Below are 23,851 nucleotides of genomic sequence, written 5' to 3'. Positions count from 1 at the left end.
ATACCTTAGAGATACTCACTGCCTGGACATCAGGCCGCACTGCCTCCATCCCCACCCACGCCTAAGGTAACATACACTTCCCTGGCCTGTCTCAGAGTTGTGGATGGAAGAACAACTTCAGCGTGTTCTCCTTCATGTGTCTGTTCTTCTGGCCAGTCAAGGATGCCCACTCACGCCCCGTCTATGTGTGCATCAGTGGTCCTTACCGCTGCTTTCCTGCATGGGGAGGGATGGGTTCATGCAGCGGCGTGGGCTCACTTCCTGCTGAGCTGCTTGCTGACGTCCGTCCCCTTAGACAGACACTGCTGGTGGCTCTGCATTAAATGGTGTACTCTCTAGACCATCTTCCCTCACTGGGATCTGTGCCTTTCAGCCTAGGAAGGGCTGAGACCTCTCGGTGTAAAGGAGAGTCAGAGCTCAGGGTGGGCTCCACGGGGAGCATGCTCTCTTAGTTGTCTGGCTTTGGACTTTGAGCCAGGGTGTTCCCAAAACCCCACCAAGAGGCTGAAGGCCTACAGAGTGATCCTGAGTTTCTCTCATAAAGAGATGGCGAATCCTGAAAGTCAAAGAGGGTTTCAGGTGTCAGTGCTAGGCCATGTAGAGAGTGGCAGGAAGGCAGACCCTCTCAAAGACATAGGCAAACTGAATTGGATTCTGTCACCACAGCAAACCATGGAGTCTGCTGAGCTCGGTTGGTTGGCTGTGCTGGGCTTGGTTCCTGGGCAGGGTTACAGGATCAGAGTGAGCTCTTAAGAAGTTGTTCAGTGAGTGAGTTGCTCTTCTGACTGTGAGAAGGAGAATGGAACAGGATGGGCCCACCTGGGGGAAGTGGCCTCGTGCATGCCCTGTGGCTGGGCCTGTCTGGAGAGTGTATACTTGGTTGTACTCAACATCTAAACACCAAGCTGTGAGCATCAAGACAGACTTTCAGAATTGCAAAGTGACAGACTTTCAGAACTACAAAGTTCATTGTTGCTTAAGAACAGCCAGCTAAAAGAGCTGGCTTTTTAAATTTTATTTTTTTAAAGATTTATTTATTTATTATTATATGTAAGTACACTGTAGCTGTCATCAGACACTCCAGAAGAGGGAGTCAGATCTCATTACGGATGGTTGTGAGCCACCATGTAGTTGCTGGGATTTGAACTCAGGACCTTTGGAAGAGCAGTCAGTGCTCTTAACCGCTGAGCCATCTCACCAGCCCAAGAGCTGACTTTTTAAAAACAGCACAGTAGACTGAAGGGGTGAAAGCTTACATGAAAATAATAAACAAACTTGTTTCGGATGACTCTCAGCAGTTTTATAGGTAACCAATCCAGGGACATATGGGGAAGAATGTCGAGCTTCCTCCCAGCCTACTCCCAGTGAAACATACAGTCTTTCCTTGCACTGTTACTTCCGTACGTGTGCTAAGAGCTGGGACAATGGTTAGTTCTGTCCTGGGCTCCTTTTGAGTGGCTAGGGAGAGAGGGCCTTCTGCTTTCCTCCCGACCTATGCCTACCCAAGCAGGAGAGCCAGGCAACCCTCAGCTGCCGTGGTGTGTCCTGTGTTTGGTGCCTGTAGCTTTCTTCTATGCCTGTATACGTGCCTGTAGACCATGCTCCTGAGCTGTTGGAGGGACAGGCATACGGGCCCTGGTTGTTGTGTATTGTCAGTCCTCTGTAGTCGGACTGACCTTGAAACGTGTTGGCTCCCAGCTTCCTCACCTTTCTGCCTCAGCTTGCCCAGTGACTTCTTGGTTTTTTTTCTCCCCCCATCCTCCTTCCCTCCCTCCCAGCAAGCCATACAGACACTCCAGAGCAGGAGTGCTTGGGCAGTCATTGAATGACTAGAACCTACCAAGACCCTCTACATGGGCTAGCTGTAGTCACCTGGTTTAGAGCCAGGTTTGTCCCTGGGCCTTACTCTGCAGGAGCTGGACTGGACCTCCTGGGGGGGCAGTGCAAATGTAAGCAAAGGGCTGAGAGAGGTTTATGTGTTGGCAGAATCTGGCTTTGCAGCCCTTGAGCATCTAATCCTCCTTTGCCTCAGTCACACACATACACACACACACACACACCCCACCGTGAAGGGCTTAGCATGAATGCTGCATCATGGAAGTCTAGCTCTAGGCCTCAGACTTCCAATGCAGTCAAGGATAACCTTGAACTCCTGACCTTCCTATCTCCATCCCTCAAGTGTGGAGGTTACAGGCATAAGCTGTCCAGGTCTGTAATTCAAGGGGTCAAACCCAGGGCTTTCTGAGTGCAAATGAAGCATGCTCCCAGTGGAACCTCACCTCCCAGCCCCTGTGTTGGTGTCTGCACCTCTCCTGGAATGCCTGAGGGAAAGTACCTCCACAAATATGGAGAAATATTAATGACCGAGCAATGCAAAACTGCTTCCAGTCCATTTCCAGACCCAACTGTTCCATTTGGAGGCATCATTTTGCTAATATTTTCCTTTTGATTTTTCTCTTTTTAAAATAATCTTTTGATTTATTTTCCACCTATGAGTATTTTACCTGCATGTATACATGTGCACTATATACACGCCTGGTACCTGGGGGAGTGCGTTGGATTCCCTGATACTGGAGTTACAGACGGCTGTGAGCCACCATGTCGGGGCCAGGAACCAAACCCAGGTCCTCTGCCAGAACAGCAAATGCTCTCCACTGCTGAGTCACGTCTCCTCCTCCTTTCCCTTGTTTTTAACTTAACATACAGTCAAACTGGCCCCTTTGTCAGTGCGTATATAGATTTGTGTGCCATCATGCCCTAAAAGCCTTTCTGCTGCTGTTGCTTTTTTTCTAATTGTACAAATAATTTAAGAAGAATGGTCTCGCCTTTTGCCGCCTTTTGCCGTTGCTGCTGCTGCTGGCAATGCAGAGCTCATGGGCTGTGTCAGAGTCTGAAGCAAACAGTGGGAAGCCCCCTTTCCACCCAGGGCTGGACACTACTAATGTCAGCATTGCCACCTTTTTCTGCAATTCTTCATCTATATTATGGGGTTTTCTATTCTTCTTCTTTTCAGCTTCATATGTGCAGGGACATTTCTTTGTCCATTGTCTGTGGTTTGACTGTTTTCAATTACCAGTAGGTTCTGATGTTTTCCTATAGATATGTGTTGACATTTAAATCTAAGCGCTGGGTATTGTGTTATAATTTGGACATGCCATAAATTTTAAACAAATCCCCTGGTGATAGACATTTGTCCTCAATTCTTCACTGTTCCAACAGCACAGGAAACATTTCTAGACGTTACGTTAGAGGACGCGTCTAAATACTTAGGATTAATTGACAAAGTGAAGTTGCTTGCCACGGATGGACCGGTTGTTCTGGAACTTATCTAGAAACATCCAGGAATGTTTTACTGTACCTTTGTGTATGTGGCAGAGTCAGACCCCTGGCCACCTTGGTGCTATGTTTGTGATTTGAACCAACATGGTCTCTCATGCATCCTGGTCCATCATGGTAGGTGTATGCAGCATGATCTTACCAGAGGAAGTAGGACTAGAGATAGGCTCTGGGGTTTTAAAAGCCACTGGTCATTCCCAGTTTGCTCATTGATTTCTGCTGTGCTTTGAGAGCTGAGCTCTTTTCTCTCTCAGCGCCTCACCTTGATGATGGTGATGGTGATGATGATGATGGTGGTGATGGTGATGATGATGATGATGATATACTCTTCCCCTCTGCAACCATAAGCTCAAACAAACCTTTCCTTCTATAAGTTGTCTTAGTCATAATGTCTTATTACACTAAGACATGGTTTGAATCTGAAATGTCCCTCACAATCTCATGTTTTGAATGCTCATTCCCCAACTGATAGCAGTGTTTGGAGGAAGCTGTGGATCCGTTAGGAGGCTGGGGTCTAGCAGTTAGAAACAAGCTACTGAAGGTGAGCCTTTGAAAGTTACCACCAGGCCCTTCATTCCGGCCTTCCTCTTTGCATCCTGGTCCATCATGATGCGAGCAGCCACCTTCCCACATTCCCACTGCCATTGGTAAGGCTGATCTGCCAGGCCTTCCCTTCTACAGGGGGCCAGATTTCCTGAGAACCATGAACCAAAAGAAACCTTCCCTCCCGTGGGTTGTTTTCTGTCACAGATTGAGGTCAGTGCAGCAGAAGGAACGGAGACAGGCAGACACTTCCGCCCTTTGGTATCCCTACTAAATTCAATAATGGGCAGCTTGCTTATAGCTTTCCTTGCACTGAAGACACTGAACATCCTTTCATGAGGTAACCTGCTGTGCTAGCCAGCTTTCCATCACTGAAAAGATTCCTAATAAAAGCCAGGTTAGAGAGAAGGAGGCTGACAGTTTCAGTTGTGGTAGACCAAGGTTGCTTGGCCCTGTTGCTGGCTGTGTCAGAGCAGAACATCATGGCAGGGTGCCCGTGGAGGAGGAGGCTGAGGTAGCCAGAGAAAGAGGGGGCTATACCCTTTAAGGGTGTGTCTCCAGTGACCTGACTCCTTCCAGCATAGCCCATCTCCAGGGGTTTCTTTATCTCTCGACAACACCATCACCTGGGCACTTGAGGTTTTGGGGGGCATTTAAGAGTCAAACCAGTGAGTGCTCCAGCCTTTCAAGTTTCTTCCATGAGAACAGCCTAATCATACCCTTTGCCCACTTCCCACTGGGCTGTCTTCTCACCCAGAGCTCTGTGGTCGTGGGTATTAATCTTCATCTGCTCATGTGTTCCCTCTACGTCTCTGATGTAGCCTTAGTCTTTAGCTTGCTTCTGGATGCTTCTCCTTGTAAAAGCCATGTTGTAATATATCCTGAGTAATTGCTATGAATCGGGTGTTAATTCCAGACACTTTTCATATATTACTTCACTTCATCTGTACGACATACCCTGTCAGGTTGATATCATTATTTCCCTCATATAAAAAGGGAGGCGGGCACCAGCAGGCCAAGGAACTTGCCAGAGGTGTCACATGGCCGAACCAGTGCAGTCAGGATGAAAATTAACCCACACAGTGCTGGAAACCACCCCAGAATCTGACACCAGTGTCCTGTCTTTGATATAATGTTGGCTTTTCATTTCCTTCTGGTCCTTAAAGGTTTGTTGTGCCAGGGGAAGGAACTTTACTTTAAGCATTGTGGTGGTGTTGTTTTGTTTGTATTTATTTTTGTTTTTAGTATTCTTGATATTTTCTTACATAACTAAAATCACCTTTTTGTTCATGCTTTTGGTGGCTGCCTGATGTCCCATCCTATGATGGCCCTGTGAATTGCTTAACCAGTGACAGGATGTTGAGACTTTGAATTGTTTACTGAATTTCCCATTATAAACAGCCCTGCCAAGAACACTTTCATGCATAAATATTTATCCACATGTCAGATTACTTCCTGAGGATTGAAACCTGCAAATAAAAATCTAAAAGCTTGTTATCAGCATTTTACAATAACAATAAAAGATGGGCGGGGGGAGGTCTTCGGAATGAAGGGCTGTGATAAATAGAAGCGTCCATCGGGGTGTGGCTCAGTCTCAAGGGGTCAGTGAGTCAGTGACCCTTGATGGCACCCACACCTCAGAGACGCTCCCAGCATTAGCAGGAAACCCACTGAACTGAGCTACCAGGGAGTTTTATAGATGAATTTGGCCTGGAAAATCCTGCTTTCAGAGTCCAGGAAAGCCCATGACTAGTCTATAATACAATTGCCAGTAGAGGTGAATGTAGTATAATCTAGAGGGGTTTGGAGGCTTTGGGGTGACAGGAGGCCAACACCCCTGGAGCCAGAGGGGAATGGGACAGAGGTGTTTGTATGAGACCTCTGCGGACACAGAGTTAGCAGCCAGCACTCTTACATGGATGATAAAAACTCAACAAGGAAGTTTGGCTATAAAACTTAATGGCCTGACATAGCACAGTGAGGACACTAATGCAGCAGTCCAGAGCTCTACTCCCCGCATCTAACACTCCTCCTGACTACTCTATAGCTCGCACACCTGGGGGACCCCAGAAGGCAAGGCCTTGGAGTAACACAGACACTATATATTGTCACAGCTCCCCCAAATGGATGCTGTTTAGGAAGACGTTGTTATTGAGCCAGACCTTTCCCTTTGTCTGGGCCTACCAGGGCCCCTTACCATAAACTCTGTCTGCAGACATTTATCACCTTCACTTGGCATCTCGTTCAGAGAGCAGAAGGAAAGATGCGGAAATGGAAAGCCTTAGTGGTTTCTGGTGAGCCCTGTCGTAGGGACCAGAAATGCTAGACCAGCATCCAGAGGCTGGAGATCTGTGAAGACATTGTCGAGACTGGGAAGGGGCAGCAGAGGTGCGCTCTGGTAGTAAGGAAGGCATATGTGTAAGCAATAAGCAGCTTGACCACCCACTTTGCCAAGAAGAGGTATTTCTCACTTTAGCAATGATTTGTACCCCTGACCATAAAACATTTCATCTACTTAAGTGTTAGTTTTCTGTCACTGTACCAAAATACACGGGGCCGTCAACTTCAAAATTGAGAAGGGGCAGTTTAGAAGTTTCTGTTCATCATTGATTCATTGGCCCCGTTTCTTTTAAGCCTGAAGTTCTCATCCCATAGGTCATGCATGTCCCTTTGGGGGGTCCCATATCAGATGTCCTGCATATCAGATTTTATATTATGATTCCTAACAGTAGCAAAATTACAGTTATGAGGCAGCAATGAAATAACTTTATGGTTGGATTCAGCGCAACGTGAGGAACTGTATTAAAAGGTCACAGCATTAGGAAGACTGAGAGCCACTGTTCTAGGCTATAGTGAGGCAGAACATGATGGTTGGAGAGTAGGGTGGATGAGGCTGCTTTTCTCATGGTTGGCTAGGAAGCAAAGAGGAGGAGGAATGGGCCTCAGTCCACTGTCACCTTTAAGGGCACATCCCAGAGATATTATAACTTGGTTCACTGGGCCCCACACCTTAAAGGCTTCACCGCTTTGTAAAAGTGCCATGAACTGAGTCCTAAACTTATAACATGTAGGCCTTTGGGGAACCTTATCCTAGCTATAGCACTTTCGTACACAGGTATCAACCTGAACAGTGTGGTCCTGAGGTTTTATTCAAAAAAACATATGGAGCTAGACATCAGAGTTAACCTGACGGACAGCTAGTTCATACAAGCCCCAGCATGTATGACCTTACCTTCCCGCTGAGGAGACAGGACACAGATAAACAGATTGTTCAGGGTCCATTGAATAAAATTAGGGGAAACTGGCTATTAGAAGAGAAAAAGTGGGGCGAAGCCTTATTGGGTTGGGGGTCAGAGGGAGTAAGATTGGAATTTGATCAGACACATAAGATGGAGTTATATATATAAATCAGGGTGGGATGTGTGTGTGTTGGGTGGGGGTGGGGGGCATTGTTAGTATTTGAGGTGGAGCAGGAACACATTCAAGGGTCCTAAGGTAGAAGTAAGCTTGATGCAATAGGAGAGAGACTGCATTATCAAAGATGAGAGCAAGTGACCTGACCTGAGGCTGGAGGCCAGGGGGAAGCACAGGGGCACGGGGCTTATACTTATGATAAGGAGCTTAGATTTTAATCTACCACCTGTGACAGAAAGCCCTTGGGAAGTTTGAAGCAAGGGAATAGGAGAAGATTTATGCGGTGAAGAGACCCTAGCTGCTGCTCATAAATATCAGGAGATATAGGACAGGCAACCTAAAATTAAATGCCGTGGAAATATCTGAATAAGAAGTATTTTACGACTGGGAGCAAAACAGCTCGATCTATGGAGGGGACGTGAGCTGGAAAGACTCAAAGTGGGACCCAAACCAGGTGGGACCACAGGACGGTCTGGGGGGATGCTGCTCACAGTGCGGGCCTTATCCATCAGGGCGGGGTTGTGATGAAGAGGGGCAGGTGTTGGTGATCCTGGGGGGCCTCCTCATTTCCTCTCCTAGAGCTATGGGGTGCTGATCTCTGTTGTGTGTCTCGGGCTGCTGCTGGGATAGCTTTTAATAGTTGTATATGGAAAACAGACTCTGTACTCTGCCCTGGGAGGCAAGGCTGGAAGTACAGCAGAGCAGAAGAATCTAGAGGCTTTCAGCTGTCTTCATGCCGGGCACAGATGCTATGGGTCATGGGCTGATCACAGCTCATCTTTCCAGTGAGCCAGTTCTGGGTCCCTGAGTCTGCCTCTGGCCCTCTATTGATTCAAGCTGGCAGGTGGTATAGAGTACATTTTCCACCCCAGCAGGGCAGTGACATCAAAGGACAGAAACCTGATAAAGGTTTGTAGGTAGTACAAGGTGAAGTCCCTCATCCTCAAGGATCCGGCCGCACTGACTGAGACAGTTAGAAAGAAATGCTAATTTCCCATTAGTAGGTGTTTCCATTTTCTATCCGCTGACCTCAATAGCAATCCCACTGTCTGGGCCCTGCCAGCAGCACCGCCCACATGTCACATTCAGGGGACGGAGTGTTGGGGAACCTCCTGAGCCAGCTGGTTTCTGGAAGTACAGGTTCAGAGTTCTCCACCAGTCATCCCCCTGCCTTCTCTCTAGACCTGGCTGGATTATTCCAGCCCCCAACAGCAGGAATGCCTCTGGACTTAACTCTCTTCTTGTACAGGGTGAAGTCTATTCTCTGCCTACTGAGAGGTGGTCAGCCTGGGGCAGGAGAATGGGGCAGTCACTGAACAGAGCATAAGAAGCATCGGGCTGGAGGTAGCCCTGTGAGGTCCCTGTAAGCACTGTAGAACGCCTCCATTTTGATCATGAGCACTATATCTCAGCTGGCTCATGTCAGGTCCCCATGCAACTAGACTCCCTTTCAGAGCATCTCACAGCTGTTGAGCCTCCGCACCACACAGCCTCTTTAACATCCAAAGCCAGAAACCACTCTTTGAATGCAAGTAAGAGTTTTCTGACCCCTAACGTTACCCATACAAAGTGCCTGGATTTTTTTTTTTGTCTTTATTTTTGCATTTATATTTGTGTGTGTTCATGTATATACCTACATGTGTGTACTATAGCATACATATACTATATGGACAGCTTATAGAAGTGTCTCCTCCTACCATGTGGGGCCTAGAGATTCAACTGAGGTCATGAAGCTTGGCAGCGAGTGCCTTTCCCTGCTGGGCCATCCCCCTGGCCCCTGTTTGCTTTCTGCTGTATAAGAAGAATCAGTTCCTCACGACATCTGGATGCACTTGTACACTTGTCAGGAAAGAGCAGGCTTTATCCCAAGGGAATGACATTGGTTTGGACATAAGTAGGTCCGTGCCCGTGCCTCACACCAACTCCCGTGGGAATGCGGAACTTACCTCTTTCCATATTTTTGCTTCTGTGGATTCTTCTTCCCACCCTGCAGCCTGGAAAAGATGATGCGTGACTGCAACACAGTACCAGGAAGTGCATGGGTGTTGCGGTACACTTCTGACTGTGTCTGTCTGTCTGTCTGTCTGTCTGTCTGTCTCAGGCAGCCATCCACCATCCTGGTGCTTCAGTTTCTCACCTGTAGAATAGTGACCCTGTCAGGTTCTACCTCGTAGGACTCATGTAAGGACATACAGCGGCACTTTCCAGGGCCCAGCATCCCAAGCCTGGAAATGTGCTATATGCATTGTTTATATACTTATTCACTTACATGCCTTGGCCTCCATGACCTCAGTCCACCCCCATGGACTAAGCAGAAGACTTCTTTGACCTGGCAGTCATCATCAGTACCATCTCTCAGTACCCAGACTGGAGTGAGGCCAGTCAGTCTCAGGGAGGCAGCCCAGTGGTACCAGGGTCTCCGTGCCATGAGAATACCTTTCCCTGCACTCTCTCCACAGGGTGTGGACACTGTAAGAAAATGAAGCCAGAGTTTGAGAGCGCGGCTGAAGTCCTCCACGGAGATGCTGAGGTAAGCTTCCTTTTCGGATTTCTCGCCGTTCCCACCTAAGGTCCACTAGCTCTTAGAGTCACTGTGGTTTTCCATAAGCCCCAAAGTGGCTCTCCCTGTCCCTGGAGGTGTGCAGTAGCCCCTAGTAATAACTACATCATCTTCATGGTCAGACATGGACAGGAATAGGGCAGAGAGCCTATGGGACCATGTGCCTGTAGCTAACTGGGGGAACCTCTGCCTAGTCCTCTCTTTTCTCTGGGCCCCTGACTCTTGGGAGCAGGCCCTCTTCTGCCAAGCATGGTTGGTGAGGCAGATTCAGTAAGAAGTGAGGGATATGCCAGGGTTTGATTGCTCCCCGTGAGACCTGGGGGAGGGTGGGGCCGGCACCCCAGCTCCTCTCTCCGGCAGCATCACTTCTGAGGCTGTAATGCATGGTTGGCCTTTCCCCCATCCCAGAGCTCTGGTGTACTTGCAGCTGTCGATGCCACCGTCAACGAGGCCCTGGCCGGAAGATTTCACATCTCAGCGTTTCCTACCCTGAAGTATTTTAAGAATGGCGAGCAGCAAGCGGTGCCTGCGCTCAGAACAAAGAAGAAGTTTATTGAGTGGATGCAAAAGTAAGTTCTTGTTTTGTCCGTTTTGGCTTTGATGGTGTCATAACTAGTAGCCGCCAGCCCCTGGATTTGGCCTTGAAGGAAGAGATGGGAACTTTATGGGCCCCTGTCCTTGAACTGGGACTCCCCCAGTCTAATAAGGTCACAATCCTGTGCAGCTCTGAAGGCAACTGTCACCATTCTAGGTGGTCCCGTTAGCTTCAGTGAATGTGACCCAGGTTTAGTGGTGGCTGGCTCCTCAAACCTAGACATGTGTCCGGTACACATCAGGTGTGGCGAGTGGCTTCCATGTGAGTGGCACATTAAAATGAACAGATTCTCAGACTGTGATTCCTGAAGTTTGGACTCAGAGGATGTGAATGGGCCTCCCAGCATGGTGGTTAGAGAAACCCCTGCATATGGAATAGGGACACAGATAGTATGAGGCCCAGGCGGTGCCTCTTGCAAGAGAAAAGAAGGCAGCAAGGAGGGGTGTGGTCGTGGTCTAGTTCTGAAAGGTTCAGAGCGTTCAGTTTCCCAGGCTTTCTGGTTTCTAAAGCATGTGGCTATCCTGTAGTTCTGCTGTCCCTGTCTTGCTTTTAGGAAGTCAATAAACTCGGAGCCCGCACATAGTAGGTTAGGTTCTTACCCTTGTTGTATCCCAGACCCTGTTTTTCCGTGCCTCTTTTCATCCACAAATTCTACAGTGGACAGAGTTTTCATTCTTGTTCCACTGAGAAGATACTTAAGTTCAGAAAGGCTAGGGTCACCACCCAGGGACAAGAAGGTAGCTCTTTGGGGGCATTTAAAAGAGAGCCTTCTGGTGTCAGGAAAGTCAATGATTCTGGGATATAGGTGGCGGGGTCTCATCCAGAAGGGGAGCAAGTAGACGGTACCAGGCAAGGCACACAGTGTTTACCACTGGGTGACAGGTAGCCAAGCCCCACGTAGCTAATATGTGCCTGCCAGTGTAAGCCAGCAAAACAGTATTCGGGGACTGGGGAGGAAAGTTGGTGCTGGCAAACATGTAGCTAGAGGACATGCTAGTCTAAGAAGAGGGAAGGATTGGTCTTGGTCACCAGCACAGAGGTACTACAACAAGCTTGGAGAATCTGGGGGAGAGAGGGAGGAAGATAACATATTCCACATCATCTCAGTGGGTTTGAGGTAACAGTGGGGCCTCTGGCTGGAAACAGGCTTGGTTGAAAGGACAAGTTCCTGGTATCCACAGTCATGGAAGCCACTGAGGATCCCAAGACTCACATAAGGTCTCATAAGAGGCGGAGGCTTAGGATAGAACTGGAGGAAGAGGAGGCTGTGGGAGACATGGGACATTAGAGGACATGAAAAAGGTCACAAGTCAGAGGGGCCCCATGCCCACCCTGAGCCAGGTCCTAGGTTAGCAGTTCAGGGATGTGGCAGATGTGGAGGGATGGGGAGTCTGTGGCAGCTTCCTTACAGCCTTCCTTGCCAAGAGACGCAGGGTTTCAATGAGAGGAAGCAAGGATGGACCTTCTGAAGACCTGGGAGCTGGGTGTGTTGACATTTGCTTGTGATTCTACCACTCATAGGGTAAAACCTGAAGATTATAAGTTCTAGGCCAGCCTAGGCTACCTCTCCAAAATAAATAAGACTCTGAGTTAGTTACTGCTCGAGGGAGTATTGTAACAAATTCTTGAGATAATCAATCGACTTACAAAAAGAAAGCTTTGTTTGGTTCCAGTTTGGGAAGTGTTGTTGTTTGGGTACCTGGCAGTGATCTAAGACACACCTCCCACCACACCCTACCTTGGTTTCCTCTACCTCCTGACACTGCCAGTTCTGGAAACACATAGGCTTTTGGCGACATCCAGATCCGAACTACCTTTAGATGGGGCAGCTTCACCCTTGGGTGGGGCAAAATGGGATGGGGGACCAGTGGGCAAGCAGAAACCAGAAAAGAATGAACACTTATCCAGTGCCTGCTGTTTATTGGCCCACCCAGCTTCTCTAGGATGGGCCGGGCAGGAGCCTCACACACACACACATCCTGTGCACTAACTCACCATCCTTGGTACCAATGTCTCACGTAACAGAAAAGCAAATGGAGACTCAGAGGAGGGGTTCAGCCCCTTTCCCTAAAGTCACACATCTTGCAAGAAATCTGCACCAGAGCCCTGACCCCACTAACTTCTTGGCTGGAACTCTCTCTCAAAACAAAAGCTTCAAAGAAGATAATGGAAGGTCATTCCGGGCTACTAGGAGGCTGGCAGAAAAGGCAGCCAGGGAGTCAGGTGGAGGAGGTTCTGTGCCTTGGCAAGGGATGGTGATACCCACAGCAGAGGCGTGCCTGTGTTCACAGGTCTCCCACCTCTTCATGGATTGGTGCAGATTTGTTGGTGTTTAAGCGAAGGTTTTAAAATGAAATCCCAGAAGAAATGCAAAGTTGTTTGTTTGTTCGTTTGTGTTCCTCAGTGGCTGGGGGTGGGTGGGGTTTGCACCTGTCTGTCAGCAGTTCTTCATGGTTGCTTCCCCCTCCCCCACCCACCTCTGCAGCCCTGAGGCTCCCCCACCTCCAGAGCCCACGTGGGAAGAACAGCAGACAACCGTACTCCATCTGGTGGGGGATAACTTCCGGGATACCCTGAAGAAGAAGAAACACACCTTGGTCATGTTCTATGCCCCTTGTGAGTAGCTTGTGTTTTGTGAGGAGGCGGGTGAGAGGGCTTGGGCTCTACCCCAGATACCAGGACAGCTATTGGTCAACTCTAAAGCCATGAATACCTGAAGCAGGACTCCCAAACTTCTCCCAAGGCTGAGAGGACCGGAAAAATCATTGCTTCCTCCCGTCAGCCCCCATCAGGTTCCTGCCCGCATAGAGGATGTCCTTCTCTTACCAGACTTACAGGCTGTTTGTGGTAGGAACTAGTCTCCCAGTTCTCCCAAGGTTTCTGGGTTGTTCCAAGCTGCCTGTATGTCCCCTGCTTATCCCAAGACACACATGCAAGCACGCACGCAATTTCTTCTACTCTCCTCCTCTTCTTCCTCCTGATGCTTCGTTCACCTTCAAGGCCTTAGAACCTGACCTTTCCTAGAGGCTTTGATCTATCTGAGTTTGACACTGTGACCTGGGAAAGACACATTCACCTGCAAGCTCCGTGATTCTCTGTTTTAATCAGCGTCCAAGCTGAGGAAGTGACAGGTCTGCTGCTGGTGGGGCCTGTGACCTCGAGGGTTTTTTTTTGTGCATTCCTGTTGTGAAGTTGTTAATTGACACTTAGAAGGAAGGCATCTTAGAATTTCCCACTCTTCCTTTGCCCTTCCCTCTCTCCCCCAGGTTACAGCTCAGCTTAATGGAGTGAGGATAATAAAAGTCTCTGTCTACAGAGAAGCCAGGCACTCTGTCTAGTCATAAACCCACTCGCTTGTAGCCGGCCCTCCTGTTAGATCCGCTCCTGCCCCCACTGTTCAGTGTCAGTAGCAGAGCAGCAGCTCTTAATGTCGCATCGCTGTCTGAGAGGCCCTAGTTGATCATGGCTTAAGACCCCCATCCCTCAGGCACACCTTGGCAGCCCCCCTTCTCTTCAGCCTTGGCCTCTTCCCAGAATGGGGCTTGTTTTCAAAGGCCCTTACAGAGTTACTCTGAGACCCTGTCTGCCCTCAGAGTATGTCTGGAAGCCTGAATGAAGTTTGTAAAATTAAAGTTTTCCTTCAGAGCAAAAGAGGGTGGAAGGCCGAGGCCCAGGATTTTTGTAGCCCACTCCAGGCCTTGTGGCAAGTTAGTGGCCAGCCCTTTCTGCAGCCTGGACAACTCTCTACTGTAACAAGCACAACTGAAGACTGATTCTGTGAGTGGCCAGTAGGCTATACAGTTCAGTGATTAGCCACCAAGTAAACATCACAAAGAATGGACAGGAGCCATATCCCTGCTAGGTCTCGAGCTCCCAGGCTCCTCTGACAGCACTCTTCCACAGCTGGGTCGTGGTCACAACAGTGCGTGGAATGATTCAGCTACTGGCTAAGGGCCCAGTCTTTACAGTTGTCTTCAAATCTTACCCCAGTGCCCCCGGGAGCTGTATCTTTGGAGATGGGGGCAATCTAAGCACAAACCTGTCTGTCTTTCTATGCTTTCTGATGGTAAGGCACTTACTTGTAAGCTACACACACGCACGCACGTACTTAACTTATTTATATAAAGACTCCAAATAATGTAGAAATGTCAAGTACCAGGTACCACTCTGCTTAACAAGCTGGCCTATTACATCTCTCCATTCTCATTCTCCCTTAAGCCGGCCTCCCCAGCACCTCCCCATCCCCACACTTCTCCACCTGATCTGATCATGGGAGCCCCCCTTCCAGCTCACCCTGTTCTCCTGTCTTCCATCCCACCCACAGGCTTTGCCTCTGTCCTCCCACATTAGGAGGCCTAATGGTTTCCTGCTTCTTAGACATTCACCTCCCATTTTAGAAAGCCGTACGTGGCATGTTCTGGCCCACCCGATGCCTCTAGAAACATCACGCCATGCACTTTCTGACACAGCCCACCCCACCAGTTACTCATCTGACACTCTCTCTCTTTAGCTAACGAGAAAATGAGATGCAAGGAACCATTCATCGGACGCCCCGATATTTTAAATTGACGGTGTAGGAATTAGCTCTAGGCTGACAGTTACCTTTGTGCTTTCAATAAGTGGGGGTTAAAAGGGGGAGCGTTAACAGTGAACCTGGATTGTGAGGCCCGAGGTAGATGGTTTTCAGCCCACTCTGTATGTGTGCTGTGAGTAGGCCCACGCCCTCCACCGGGCCTGTTTCTGCCCACGCCATGACTCCACCAGTGGCTTGTGCTCTTTAAATGTTTTGAGATTATGTAACATCCCTCCTCTGTACTATGACATTTTCATGAGTTTCAGCTTTGTGTCTCTGTTAGGTCAGATCAATGGTGTTACTTGCCATTGCCATTTTAGGTAGCTGAAAACTCATCTGCCCATTATCTGCCCTGCGGGTGCATTTCTTCCGAAATAACCCATAACTGTCACGGGCCTCTTGTGTTCTCTTGTGTTCCTGCATCAGATGTTGGGAAATCCCCAAGTCCTTCCCCATCATCCCCACTCTATTCTGGGGCCAACTGGCTACTCCCCTAAGTCTGGCCATATGGGTGGTCCCACCCATCTCAGGGACCAACTCAAATGCTAAATTCAGATTAAATTTGTAGCTCCGGCCTTAATTTAGTCTCACAAAGCTCTTTGAAATGCCAGTCATTATCATCTCATTCTAAAAAGGAGATAGTGGAAGAGCAAAGTCATTTCTGCACCCTGCAGAGTCGGCTCTGTCTGCCTCCCCAGGTGGGATGCATAGGCCTTTGTCCTCAGCAGGCGTGTGACCCCAAGAACTGATTACCACAGTCTGGGTCAGAGCTGTCCACCGCAGCAGTTCTGTTCACTCACATCTAGTGAATGAATGTGAGTTGAGTGGTGGGCTTGGGTTCTGCTGTGTTCACCCTGAGAGAAAGACCAGTGTGACCTGTGGCTTCCCCAGCTTTGGAGACAGAAGAAGAAAATGGCCCATGAGTAGGTTTCTGTAGTACTTTTCAGCAGGAGGGGCTCAGAGTGGGACACAGACCAAGAAGCAAGACTCCTCAGTGGAATCCACAGCCCACTCTATGGGCCTTCTCCCTGGGGCAGGGCCTGGGGGCTGCTGATGACCGTGGTTCATGTTCCTCTTGGCCTCACTCGTAGGTTGTAGGAAGGAGTAGAAGTCACGGAAGGGGAGGAAGATGCCAGTAAAGCAGGTTCTCTTTGGAACAGGCACAGAGTTGCTACTTCTGGCCCCATCTTCCAACTACGGCGTCCTTAGCCACAAAGCGGAGAGATGACCCACATCATCCCTGGGAGCAGTGTGATGATAGAACTGGGAACTGAGCATATGTGGTCCTTTCCCAAATCCCTCTGCACTGTGGACCCAGCTCCTCTGGTCTCCAGGGCTGCAGAACATGTCACCAACCTCCCTTTAGACCAGTAGGCGGATAAGAGGTTCTCGGGCCTTGTCCTCAGAATCCAGGCAGTGACTCCTGCAAAGACGAAATGTGGGAGAGGTTTGAGTGGCAAGGCTACCACAGGGACCCAGTCAGAGATGGTGAGCAGGATGTGGGACTCCCAGAGAGGACTATCCAGGGTTCCAGAAAGTGCTGTAAGCTGCTACCTTCAGGCGTGTGTGACTCGGTCCCTTCTCACCCAGGGTGCCCACACTGTAAGAAGGTCATCCCCCACTTCACTGCCACAGCCGACGCCTTCAAAGAGGACCGCAAGGTAAGGACTGCCTCTCTTTCATCCCACCCCCAGTTTGCCTTGCGCTAATTCATACATCTTCCTGGTGGGCTAGACTCCCCGACTCTGTGTGCCTTTCTGCCCAGACCTGGGAGCAGCAGGGTCATTCTCGGGAAGCAGGACAGTCTTTCTCTTCGCCATCAACCGGAGGTCTACACTAGAGCGTTATAGAATTTCCCCTCGGAGGAGGGGTGTAAAAGGAGTGTGTGTTCATTCTTCTTTAGTGCTCAAACATTTTTACAGTAGGGTCGTAGTCATGCGTTACTTACATAATTAAAAATACAAATAAGAACCCAACAAAAGTCAAATGGAGGAGGCTGCAGTGGAGGAGAACCGGACCATGCCAGAGGATCCTCGTCCTGCCTAAGCTAAAGGCTCCCGCAACTGCCAGCTGACGGAGCAGAAAATTAACAAGCTGGAGCTGCAGATTGGATTAGGGAGTGGGTGCCAGGGAGTGGGTGCCAGGCCTGTTTCTGCAGCAGGGGAATAGAACCACCGCTTGTGGGTAGGTAGGCGGCCCTTAAAGCAGGGCTGGATCCCAGAACTCAGGGACACCCTCTTAATCGACAGTCCCCAAGTTCCCTTCTCCTAGAAGGTTTTTGATATTTGTTGTTAATTGGAGGGCAGGACTGGAGACTGAATTTCTACTAGGTAAGCAATCTACCACTGAGCTATGTCCCCAGACCTTGAATTCCCTATTCATCCTACCCTATGGGGACTGGTAGAGATGGTGGTAAAGATCGTTTCCAGCCATTGGACTTAGTCATAGGAGCCTGTCACATACCAGGCTTCATTAGGTTTATCCGGGGACTTATACATACACTGGACCCTGAGTCATGTGTGCTGCTATTACAACTCCCTATTTTCCCATGTGAGATCCTTCTTCTGGTCCAGGCACAAGCTAAGCAGACTTCCTACAATAAATAGATTGTCCCAGAAAACTCAAGAGTTGTACCAAAACAGAACAGGTAAGGCTGTGCCTGTGAACAGAGATAGCTCGCTGTCCTGGGCATGGATTTGACAGAGACAAATGGAGGTAGGCTTGCAAGTACCTCCAGGATGACAGAGGCAGAGCTGTAGGTGCCAGGATACCTTGCTGCACTCTGAGAGAGCACCAGAGATAGGATGGGGAGAATTCACTAATTCAGGAAGCCAGGCTGGGAGCAGGCACAGATATGGGGAGTGAGGACCCATAGTACAAGATTCCTACTTCAACTCTGAGACCCTGCCCTGCACTCAGAGACTATGACTGTTCCCTACAAGCCTCATAAGCCCTCGAGGTCCTCCTCCATCGTGGGGTGGCGGGTAATAAGGACCACAAACTTTTTCTTTTGGGGGCCTGGCACTTGCCTGGTGGTTGCTTCTGCCCTGGGAGCTCCAATGATGTCTGCCATAGCCTGGCTGCCTACCTGACTGGGATAGTTGTCAGTCCATCTCATCACACATCTCCCCTGAGCTGGAGCACAAAAGGCTCCAGGAAGACAGGAGAATGAGCAAAGTTGGCGGCCTCCTGTCCTAAGGCTACTCAAGTGCCCATGGGCTCTAGGGGGTCCTTGAAGGGATTCTGAGGCTTCACTTAACGCCAGAGTTTGAACTGACTATTCCAGCACATATGGGGTGTGTGTGTGTGTGTGTGTGTGTGTGTGTGTATCATCTAAAGGACTAAGGTGACCAGAGACATCTTGGAGGGCCCATATATTACCATGTTTTTCTATTAGACCACTGCTAGGGCCTTCTGAAGCTAGGCTTGTCAAGTTCACACTAGGGATCCTAGGGCAAGCCTCCCGCTTCCTGCCATTCACTGTGATGTTCATGGCCCCATTTCCTTCATGCACATATCCATCTTTTCTCCGTTGTCTGATATATGCTAGCTCTTTTCTGGGTTCACGCCTTCACCCCATTCCCTCTGCCCCTCCTTCCACCCTTCTTTTATTGCATGTCTAACTGTGCCTGACTGTCTTGTCTGTCTGGGAAGCTGACCCACCTGAGGTTCCTAGAATACTCAGCAGCCATAGTCACAGCTCTCTGGGTCAGGGTGTGGCCCTGAAACTGAGGTGAGCAGTGCCCATTCTATGCCCAAAGCAGGGTACCATACTGCATGGTTAAACCGACTAGATGGGAGATGCTTGCAAAAATTAGAGACTTGTAAGAGCTGGTCCTTACATCAGCTGTACACTGGTGTCTGGAGGCCATTGGCTCACCCCATTTGCTTTTACTTTGGAGGGACTATGGCCTGAAGAGGAGCTATGCCCCTTGGCCAAGGATAACGGGTGGGACATCAGTAGGCAGAACGAGGTCACCTGACTCCCCGTTCATTCTCACACACTTGCGGCCACTTCTCAGCTGGAATTGTATTTTGTTTCCCACCTAACAGCCAGTCTCGGTTTCTTCCCCCAATCAATATGCAGTTGGATTTTCACTTCCATTTTCATAGCCAAAGTCAATATTAGCTCCTGCAGAGATTTATTTTACTGAATCAATAAAGCTGTGTGAGGCAGCTCATGTTTTAACCAGGGAGCCCAAATCCCCTCCCAGGAGCTTAGTTGGGGACTTTTATCAGTTGACATGCTCGCTCGCTGGTGGAGAAGGGCTACAGGCTGTGAGTATTGAAATAGATGGTGTTATCCAATGGCCTGGAGGATGGGGGCGCCCATGGTGGAAGACAGGTGGGCCAGAGCAGAGGCTAGGGGTTGCTGAACTGGCAATGAGGGGCTCACCTGTCACTCTAAGGTATGCCCAGCTTGGGCAAGGAGGATGAGCCAGTGAAAGTAAGAAGATCATTCCAAGAGAAGTCACGGGGCTGTGGTGCCCTGCTCTGACTGACTCACATCACTGCTATAATCTGCACAGAACCTAGAGACCATTTGGCGCCCCTGTCCATCTGAAGCGTCCTTTGTCCTTGAACTCCCAAACGTCTTGATGCTTTAGACCCCCATGAATGTTAGTTAGCTAAATGGCAGAATTGACTGAGCGCGGTGGAGACTTTTATCCCACAGTGAGCAGTAAGTCATGTGATCCTCGCAGTCACTTGATGGAGTAGGTGTTATTCTGTTCCTCATTTTCCTGGTGTGGAATATTATAGAGTCCATGACGGGGTTAAATGAGATTCCCCTAAACAAGTCCCTTTGCCATAAAGGAGCCAAGTCAGAATCTGGATCACAGCATTGCCCAGTTCAAATTTCCCAAAAGCAGGGCCTGTGCTGGCCGGGACCCGTGTGGGATGTTCTTGGGAGGAGATCACAGGAAGTTGAGAAAGTAAGATGAAAGGGAAAGAAGCCAAAGGAGGGATGCTGTGAGCAGGTGACCATTGGGAGGCCTCCCAAGACGTGAGCCAGAGTTGTCCCACTCAAAGGTCCTGGAAACCAGGGACTTTGTCCTTGACCCTTTACTTGATATTAGCCTTAGTTCTAGAACTTGAGGGCTTGGTGAAGCTTTCAGGTCACAGAGCAAGTCCTTGGCTGAGGACCCTTAGGGTCACAGACACAGAGTCCAGGAATTCATATCATTTATGGGAGACGAGGCTAGAGCTCCATTGTGTAGAGTAGTGGTGCTGAGTGCAGGTGACCAGTGATGATCACAGGTAGGTCTCGGTGGGTTGGCTGTTCAGGCAGGTGAGGTGGGCAGCTCAGAGGACAGACTCTTCTTGAAGCGTCTCAGCAGCACAGTTCCTATAGAAGTGGAGCATGGATTCCCCCTTTGCAGCCAGAAGCTGCATTCCATGTCCGTGGCTGACAGCTAGTGTGAGGGATTCGCAAGTATATATTTTTAATTTAATAGATTTATAAAAACCATACACTATACTTCCAACAGCTCCAGGGCACATATACAAATGGAATCCATAATTTAAAGTGGATGCGGGGGAGTAGCGGCCTGGAGCAATTGTTCATCAAATCCTGAGCAGGGGCGCAGTGGACCCAGAGCTAGTGGCTGTGGAGTCAGATGTGCTTGTCCCAAAGAGGGGGAAAAAGAAACCTCTACACTTGGGCGACCACAGGAGCATTGTGCCTCGTGTTTCTATCTAATTAGAAGATGAGCTGGGTTTCTCAAGCACCCACCGCGGCCAGCCACTAGCCCAAGCGAGTTGAGCTCATCGTGGGTGCTGGTGAAGGTCGGGGCTAACCTCCTGGAAGGAGACAGATGTCCGTCTGTTTAGCCAGCCGCTGCCTGTGGGAACACAGGGCAAGTGCCATCCAATCTTCTGATGTTTGTAGGGAAACTCGAAGCCAAATTTTTTATATTAAATCTTCTGGCTCCTTCCACATTGGCAGCTAATTCAAATTTATTTTCTTTTTAAGTTCTATGTGGGCCAAATAGAACGGGCTTCTGAGCCAGCTATGGATTATGTTCAGTGAGTTTGCAAACTTCGTTCCAAGTCTTATTGTATAAAACAATCGGGCTGAAGATGCAAAGGGAAGCCTGAGGTGAAGGAGCATCTAGTGGCAGGATAGGGAGAGTGTACCCCCCCTTGCCCACGTTAGCCGTCAGTCTTGCAACTCATAAGAAGGTGGCCACTTGCTTAGGTGAGTGACCAGTAGCCATGACTGCTGTGGCCTACGGGGCTCTTTTCCCTGGAAAGCAATCCCTGCCTAGTGAGTGGCAGCAGGCAGAATTCTGAGTCCTGGTTATTCGGCACTCTTGAATTGTCTCAGAGACATTGGCAGAGCCGCCACGAGTCTCTAGAATGATCTCATTTGTTACGTAGCCTGTGCGTGGTGGCTGGACTTAGTCAAGGTCACGTAAGAAGGACTTGCCACCCATCGGAGCCTGCTTCCCTGAGATGTTGCTTTGTGTGTTGCCTATGGCTGGCTCTGTCCCATCCCTCCCCAGTGTGTGACCTTCAGCAAAATAAAAGCACCCCAATGTCTGCTTCATACCCTCTTACTTTGAAAGAAAAATAAACAAGGAAGAGCTGCTCCGTAAAGGCAGCTTGTCAGGTGGACCACAAGAGGCTGAAGTCCATGAGAAGAACTGTCTTACCAAAACCTGCTTACCTTAGTGAGACTGGACTCTGCAACAGTTTCCCCCCCCCCCCCATATTCTCCATCCTTAGGACCTGGCTTAGACAGTGAGGCAGAATGCCTTTGGTGTACGGGCATCCCGGGCCATGCCATGATAGCTCAGAGCACACCAAGCTGAGAATGGTCTTTATCTGTGCCCTGCACAGGTGCTAGCCTCCTAGCAGGGTCAGCGTATGGGTGTGGGGTCAGTGTATGGGTATGGGGTCAGCGTATGGGTGTGGGATCAGTGTATGGGTATGGGGTCAGCGTATGGGTGTGGGGTCAGTGGGAGTTGAGTATCGTACCAGCTGACACTTGCCAAACACTGGTCATGTGCTGACAGGCCTCATTTGAATCCTCTTAGTCTTTGTAGCATCCTGATAACTGGATTGATGATTATGTGAGGAAGCTGAAGGGCTGAGTGGCTGGTTATTATCCATGAGTCTTCACATTCCAGCAGGACTTGCCCCTAGGAAGCTGGAGTACGACACACTCTGGCTTTTCTCCTCAGTCCAGCACTGCCCTTGGCAGATGTGGTGACTGGTGACATCTCACTGACCCTCCCCACTTCACCCCCTAGATTGCCTGTGCTGCTGTAGACTGTGTCAAGGACAAGAACCAAGACCTGTGTCAGCAGGAGGCTGTGAAAGCCTATCCCACCTTCCACTACTACCACTACGGGAAGCTCGTAGAAAAGTATGAGAGCGACCGCACGGTGAGTAGAGGGGGACCAAGAAGCAGCCATTGCAGAGGGTGGACCGAGAGCATCAGCAGTCAGCTAGGACACTCCAGTCTGACAGGACATATGACACATCTTCATCCTGCTGGGAACCAGGTGGGGGGCATGCCACAGCCAATAGTGTCCCCCTGTGGTTCTGTGTTGTTGAAATTATGTAATCCCAAACCAGGGCTTCTACCCCACCTTAGATCATTTAGTTACTAGATTAAAAACACACACAACATTTATGTTTACAATAAGCCTTAAACAGCACAAGAGCAAATACCTACCTACTATATATTAGAATCCACTTTCCCATTGATAATCCCAAGTTATTGCTTACTGTGTTTCATCTGGGCTGCTCTTAACTCCAACTGGCCAGCCCTCAGGGCCACATCTTCTTTACTCCTAACCCTCCTATTCCAGAGATGGCTTCTCCTTCCTCTTCCTGCACTTCTTCTCCTCGTGGTCCTCCTCTGACACCCCCTCCCCCAAGCCTGGGAAACCTAGACCCCACCTATATCTTTTCTGCCCAGTTCTTAGCTGTTGGCATCTTTATTTTACCAATCAGAAATAACTTGGGGCCAAGGTGTATGTGTGGACTCTCTCTGCCTCTGAGACAACCATGTCTTGGGGGCCTGCACTTAGCATGACAGTAGATAGCAAAAGACCAAACCTCTACAGTTCTGCCTCGGAGTTGGGGGACTGGAGAGTGCCCATCACTCAGGGTTAGTTTAAGTTCTTATTTTCTCTCTCTTCTTTCATATCCTGCAGGAGTTGGGATTTACCAGTTTCATCCGAACCCTCCGGGAGGGAGACCTCAAGAGACTAGAGAAAAGGAGGGAGGAGCTGTAATCCCGCCTCCTGCAAGGGGGCCCTTCCTTTACACTGTGAATGATACCTATTTTGTTCTTTCTGAATTTCCATGTGTGCTGAAGACAAAGTTTTTTATAGCCACGTATGGCCTTTTGTACAATTTTGAAATAAAATTAAACCATTTATTCAGTGGTAGAGTATGTTTTCTCGAGCCCTCGGATCACGTGGGATGGAGAGTCATGTTCCCTACCCTCCACATCGTCTCTGAGAGGTGGGGTCCATTTGAGCACCACCTGTATTCTGAAAGGTCCTGGAGGGTGGAGAGGACATGGCGTGGCAGTCATTAGAGAGTGGAACGGAGAAATGACCACAAAGCACTTGGGTTGGGGGGGAACACTCCGGAATGAGAACAAACAGACTACTTTTGCTATTTTGTTTTCTCTTTTGCTGCTAGTGCTTCTGGCTTTGGAGCAACTCCCAAATGTGTTGTCTGGAAATCAGCAGTTCAGTTCACAGGTTAGCAAGCAACAGCAGCTGGATCCACTCGCAAACACTTCAGCAGTCCAGTTCAGTAGAGTTGGGTTAGCAACAGTGGTGACATGACCTAGCAGAGACAGCCC

At 49.3% G+C, this 23,851-nt stretch overlaps 1 protein-coding gene across 2 annotated transcripts in view; it reads left to right on the top strand.

Annotated features, from left to right (window-relative positions):
- Pdia5 (protein disulfide isomerase family A member 5) overlaps positions 1-23,420 on the top strand; it is an 85,704-nt gene extending 62,284 nt beyond the window's left edge. For both annotated transcript variants that reach the window (XM_021185452.2, XM_029470301.1), the window contains 6 exons: positions 9,753-9,823; positions 10,262-10,422; positions 12,934-13,064; positions 16,612-16,682; positions 22,278-22,412; positions 23,190-23,420. In XM_021185452.2, the coding sequence (XP_021041111.1) occupies positions 9,753-9,823; positions 10,262-10,422; positions 12,934-13,064; positions 16,612-16,682; positions 22,278-22,412; positions 23,190-23,270 (650 nt within the window). In that variant the 3' untranslated portion in view covers positions 23,271-23,420. The remainder of the gene's footprint in view (positions 1-9,752; positions 9,824-10,261; positions 10,423-12,933; positions 13,065-16,611; positions 16,683-22,277; positions 22,413-23,189) is intronic.
- The last annotated feature ends 431 nt before the right edge of the window (positions 23,421-23,851 follow it).

Source organism: Mus caroli, chromosome 16, assembly GCF_900094665.2.
Source record: "Mus caroli chromosome 16, CAROLI_EIJ_v1.1, whole genome shotgun sequence".
Taxonomy (NCBI): domain Eukaryota; kingdom Metazoa; phylum Chordata; class Mammalia; order Rodentia; family Muridae; genus Mus; species Mus caroli.
The sequence above is the reverse complement of the archived record's forward strand: the minus strand, read 5'-3'. Positions and strand labels throughout refer to the sequence as shown.